General features: G+C 36.8%; 1 protein-coding gene across 4 annotated transcripts; it reads left to right on the top strand.

Moving 5' to 3' along the window:
• Nucleotides 1-521: 521 nt before the first annotated feature.
• Nucleotides 522-4,655, top strand: LOC141700970 (DNA (cytosine-5)-methyltransferase DRM1-like). Of its 4 annotated transcripts, none has more exons than XM_074504626.1 (9): nucleotides 522-797; nucleotides 1,120-1,164; nucleotides 1,605-1,692; nucleotides 1,800-1,846; nucleotides 2,376-2,492; nucleotides 2,836-2,923; nucleotides 3,010-3,084; nucleotides 3,181-3,884; nucleotides 3,969-4,655. In XM_074504626.1, exons 1-9 carry the CDS (start codon nucleotides 795-797, stop codon nucleotides 4,407-4,409), a joined length of 1,608 nt encoding a protein of 535 aa, XP_074360727.1. In that variant the 5' UTR covers nucleotides 522-794; the 3' UTR covers nucleotides 4,410-4,655. The 4 variants fall into 4 exon arrangements, with proteins under 4 accessions (XP_074360727.1, XP_074360728.1, XP_074360726.1 ...); XM_074504625.1 differs by having other exon boundaries at nucleotides 524-797; nucleotides 1,120-1,233; nucleotides 3,010-3,063; XM_074504624.1 differs by having other exon boundaries at nucleotides 524-797; nucleotides 1,120-1,233.
• The last annotated feature ends 1,041 nt before the right edge of the window (nucleotides 4,656-5,696 follow it).

The following is a 5,696-nucleotide window of genomic DNA, read 5'->3' as shown; positions in this document are numbered from 1 at the left end:
CAACCACCACATCGCACAAAGCGAGACACATCGTATAAAGCGAGACAATCAAACACACAAATAATAACTTAAATAGAACATTACAAAAAAACCCAAAATTCAAAAATCTCAGAATAACACCAAATTGTAATATGTTGTTAGACCAGATATTTTGAATCCAAAAACTGAATTTTATTATAAAATCCAAACTCTTACCTTAGTAGATCTGAAAACTAAAATGAAGCTTCGAGTTTTGTGGAACAAATCTCGATTTTTTTGAAGAAAAAATAAATAAAAAGAGGAGATGGAGATGAATATGGAGATAAAATGGGTAAAAAGGGTGAAAAAGAAGATAGATACTCTCCAAATATGGAGCAATTGTTAAAATAGAGCAGTTGTTTGAATGTTACTACTAGTGCAATTATATTTTGGAATTTTTCATTAATAAAAACAACCCTTTTAAATTTGTTCAACCCAAAAAATATATTTCTACTATATTCCTTTGACGCAGTGTCCAATTTCAAGAGCAAAATAGAAAAAGAAACAAATGTAATACTAGCATAATGCCAGGCAAGTGGTATGGAGGCGTGAAGAGTGCGTGTAGATCAACTTAATGATCACGCGTGTCAGATTATTACAAATAGAAACATCACGGCGCCTTGATGTTCATTTATTACATAACATTCGGATGTGTGTACATGTGTACCTACAACAAAAACACTTTCACAGTTTCACTTGAAAGAAGGCGTGTTTGCTAAGCTGAACCAGAGGAGGCGATTAATCAGAACCTCGGACAACTAATCCCTACCTTCGAAATGGTACATTTCAATTTTCATAGGTTACTAATTTATATATACACATACATATGTACATGCATGTCTGTATTTGTTGTAGAATTTATTAAATTGTATTGATTTCACCCTCTCTCTGCTTTAATCTCTCACTCTCTCTGACTCTCTCTCTCTCTCTCTGCTTTAATCTCTCTCTCTCTGACTCTCTCTCTCTCTCTGCTTTAATCTCTCTCTCTGTGCGTTAATCTCTCTCTCTCTGCTTTAATCTCTCTCTCTCTCTGACTCTCTCTCTCTCGCGCGCCACAAATATGTGATGTATTTGTTTTTAATTTTGAATTTGTGGAAGCAGGGATCAAATGGAGATAGTGACGATATTGATTGGAGCGATGATGAGGTTAGGACATGTAGTTCAGTTTCCTCAGTTTCAGTTCATATTCCAGTTTTTACTCCACCGACTTGCGAGGTCAATTTTTGCTCTGTTTTCCTTTTAATTTTGATGATGAATCTCTGAATTCACTTGAGTTTTATTATGTTTGTTGTACAACTTTGTTTATTTGTGTGTGTGCGTGTGTGGCCTGCATATGTTAACTGTACTTAGTTACTGAATTGAGATGATTTAACTGATACTGTTACATTGTTAATGTTATTGGCGTGTTTTATTTAAGTTGAAATGAAGGAATATTTGGGGAAATGATTTTAATAATGTATATTTTCATTTTCCCTGTTGGTTATGTTGTTATTGTCTTCTATACTGATATTATGTGTTGTATTGCCTAGATTCTTACTTGTTTTTTTCTTCTTGTGGTCCATATGTATTTTGTTTTCCTCGTTCAGTCGAGTACTTCAGGCAGCAAGATAAACAACCGCTTTTTGGAAATGGGGTACCCATCGAGAGTTGTGTTGAAGGCAATGGAGGAACATGGTAAAGTTATTTCTAATATATTGAATCGATCGTTTTTGAGAAATTGGTACTCAGCTCAGTTTCTTTTAAAATGGAACTCAGCTCAGTTTCTTCTAAAATGCATGTAGGTGAAGATGATGAAGAAGCCATATTGAATGCTATTCTCACGTACTTGGTGAGCTTTTTTTGTATATCTTAATCATTCATGTTTTATACATTATAAAAGTTTTCTCTGCTCTGTTTTTGTCACATGTGTGATTTTAACTTCTAGCGTTAGGTGGGATTGTATCCCAAATAATTAGTAGCTGTATTAGAAGACATGCAATGTTTACAAGTTTCCTATAATCAGTGGAGTGATTTCGATGTCGAGCACGCACATAGATAGGTCAACTGCCATCTGCATTTAGCTTGTAGGCTGTAGCGATTGTCTGTTTAGCACATCTCTCAAATCAGATACTTGACAAAAATGCCAGAAGTTAGGAGCCACATTAATAGTTTGTGAAGGCTCAATAGTGTTTTGAGAAAATAAATGCCGATGTAAATGCATAAAATTTCATGCATTATACGTTCATCTTTAGAGAGAATGTCAGCACAATATATTATCTAGTTTGGACTTAATCAGCATGTATATAAATCAGGATTTGATTGGTATTACCTTTTTTTACTAATTTTATGCTTGAATTGTATGCATTAATTGTTCTCAGACCCTTGAGAATCTTCCTAAAGAGGAAAATCATGTATCTAATGATCCGCATATCTCTGACTCTGCAAGCACTTACAAGGAAGACCTCTCGGATGTGGGCAATGCCCTGGAATCTCAGGTTTTCTTAACTCTTGTTTCCAGTTTATAATAACTGGTAAATTTTATTGCCAGTAAGTTTCACTGAAGGTAATTCTAGGAGCATGCAGGAAGATAATGTGTAGTCAATTAGTCATATAGATTTATGTTTTTCTAAAGTTCTAGGAAACCAGTACATCCGAACCATGATGAAGTCTTTAGTGTAGTCTGCAGGTCAGTCATCAATCAATTCAATTTGTCATACAAATTATATATTATGTCAGAAAACTGGATTGCAGCAAGATATACAGTTGTAGTTCATATAAAAGAATTTCTAAGCCGCGTTTCATAGTTGATGAACTTTATATGTGTCCACATTCTTGCAGGGACAAAATAAATATTTTGAAACTATGAACCTTTTGGAGGATATGGGCTTTCAATATGACGAAGCTTTCACAGCTATTAATAGATGTGGTTAGTTTCTTGTGCTAGATATTATTCACTTGCTTGATAGCTCTGTTTACTTTCAGATTCATACTTCATCTCTTGAACCTTTTAAGGTTTGGAAACCCCAATTGAAGAATTGGTGGAGTTTATTGATGCTGCTAAGATGGGTAAGGAAGATGATCTTCAAGGTGAATTTTTGTCAAGTGGAACAGTATAATGCAATTTACAGGTATAGTGCTTCTATGAACTATATGAGCTTTCTGATGTGGTGTTGTTCTACACAGACTTGCAAGTAGAGTTAAATGATGCTGGTCAGTCAAGAAATGGAAAGAAACAAAAACTTTCCAGAGAAGAAAGGTGGACAGATACTGGAAAACGCATGCCGCTAATGATAGGATTTGGAGTTCCGAATGTTGGGATCAAAACGATTCATAGAGAAATCCCAGACGCAGGGAAGGGGCCTCCATATTTCTATTATGAGAATGTGGCATATACACCGAAAGGTGTGTGGGAGAACATGAGCAGATTCCTCTATGAGATTGAGCCAGAATTCGTGGACTCAATGCATTTTTCGGCAGCTGCAAGAAAAAGAGGTTACATTCATAACCTTCCAATTGACGAAAGGTTCCCAATTCTTCCCATCCCGCCATCCACCATACAAGAGGCCCTTCCAATAACAAATAAATGGTGGCCGAAATGGGATCTAAGAACCAAATTAAATTGCATTCTTATTCGTCATGGGAGTGCAGAAGATACCAAAAAGATAAAGGAAGAACTTGATAAATCGGGACCTGATCCTCCTGAACATGTCAGGAAAAATGTGCTTGAACAATGCAGAAAGTATAACTTTGTGTGGGTCGGAAAGAATAAGGTTGCTCCACTTGACCTTGACGAGATAGAGGTAATAATGGAATTTTCAAAGTGTCACACAAGAGGTGGCGGAATCAGCACTACTGCTCGGTACCAATGCCTTGGCAATTCATTTCAGGTATGCACTGTTAAATTAGAAATCATTATTTCATGTTTTCCTGTCAAGAATTTGTGCTGAATCCCCGGTGAATGAATTAAATAGGTCGACACTGTTGCCTACCATCTTTCTGTCTTGAAGAAATTGTTCCCCAGTGGCATCAATGTACTTTCCTTGTTCTCTGGCCTTGGTGGAGCTGAAGTTGCTCTACATAGGCTCGGTATCCCATTGAAGTTTGTTGTCTCTGTTGAAAGCTCAGAGACTTGTCGAAACATTTTGCAGAGCTGGTGGGAACAAAGTAACCAGCAGGGCACGCTTATTAACATTTTTGATGTAAGAGATGTGACACTTGGTAAGTTGAAGGAGTTAATGGACATGTCTCATGGCTTTGATCTTGTCATTGGTGGAAGCCCATGCAACAATCTTGCTGGAAGAAATCGTTATACCAGAGATGGGATATATGGTGATCAATCTTCACTGTTTTTTGATTATTTTCGAATTCTTGATCTTGTGAAGAAAATAACTGTGTATAGAGGTTATGGTTGAATTAGCATGGGACTAAGGTAATATATGCTGCAATTTAGTTAACTAATACAGGAGATCAACAGATTTTGTGGTTGAGTTTTTCTTTTTGCCAAGTAAAACTGATGGATGATCTTGTCTTTTTTGCGGAGTAATCCTGATTGTTGAGCTTTTAGCTAGCTCTTCGAGATCACTCTGTTAAATTTCCTTATCCTGATTAAATTTCATACAAAGTTGACTGGTGGCTGTAATATGTTTTGGTGCTTTTTAATATGCTGCAGACTGCAGTACAATTACAATATATATTATTGCAGTATGGGATTGTCTTCAATCTGACTATCCATGGTTAATTTTAATTTTGATGTGCCATAATTGGGATGTAAATAACTTTATATCAACATGATATATATTAGCCTTAATTGTGATGTAAACAACTTTATATCAAAATAGTTTCCCTCCATCATTTTCATTTCTTTACGGTTTCCTTTTTGGATGTCTTATTCATTTCTTTACATTTCAAAATTTACCATCAATGGGTCCCACTATTTCCCCACTTTTCCTTGTTTTTCACACTTTTTTTATCTTCACTATCTCCCTTTTATACATTAAAAGTTAATGGGTTTCACCACTTCACCCACTTTTCTTTCTCTTTTTCATTATTTTATACATATTTCCTAATCTCCGTGTCCAATCCTTTTGATAACAAATCAAAACACGGAGTGAGTATGTATTATTGATGATAGTACATACAGCTCCTAGGAGAATTACTCCTAGGCCTTCAACTCTATACAGCTCCTGGGGGGACTACTCCTAGGCCTTCAACTCTATACAGCTCCTGGGAGGACTAGGTCTTCAACTCTATACAGCTCTTGGGAGGACCACTCCTAGGCCTTCAACTCTGCGCAGCTCCTAAGAAAATTACTCCTATGCCTTCAACTCTATACAGCTCCTGGGAGGACTACTTCTAGGCCTTCAACTCTATACACCTCCTAGAAGGGCTACTCCTAAGCCCTTAACTCCACGCGGCTCCTAGAAGGAATAGTCCCGCACATTGCCGCTCCTAACCAGCTCAGTCCCGCAAGCCTAACCTTGGTAAATCCCAGCACGTGAGACGTTGGCCCAGGCACATGATGGGGACAACTGTCACACATCAATCATGGGAAACTCCCTCCTCATGTTAATGTCAAGGGAGTTAGGAGTTTCTTAGGTCATGCGGGGTTTTATCGTTATTTTATCAAAGATTTTTCAAAAATTACAAAACCCCTCACTCAATTGCTGTTTAAGGATGCCACTTTTGTCTTTATTGATGTT

The sequence above is a fragment of the Apium graveolens genome, unplaced genomic scaffold, assembly GCF_009905375.1.
Source record: "Apium graveolens cultivar Ventura unplaced genomic scaffold, ASM990537v1 ctg315, whole genome shotgun sequence".
Classification (NCBI taxonomy): domain Eukaryota; kingdom Viridiplantae; phylum Streptophyta; class Magnoliopsida; order Apiales; family Apiaceae; genus Apium; species Apium graveolens.
Note: the sequence above shows the minus strand (reverse complement) of the source record. Positions and strands in the feature narration are given on the sequence as shown.

Coding starts and splice junctions, on each gene's coding strand:
- LOC141700970 (XM_074504624.1), top strand. Junction 1,234..1,604: donor TTACTCCACCGACTTGCGAG/GTCAATTTTTGC, acceptor TTCCTCGTTCAG/TCGAGTACTTCAGGCAGCAA. Junction 2,493..2,835: donor GCAATGCCCTGGAATCTCAG/GTTTTCTTAACT, acceptor ACATTCTTGCAG/GGACAAAATAAATATTTTGA.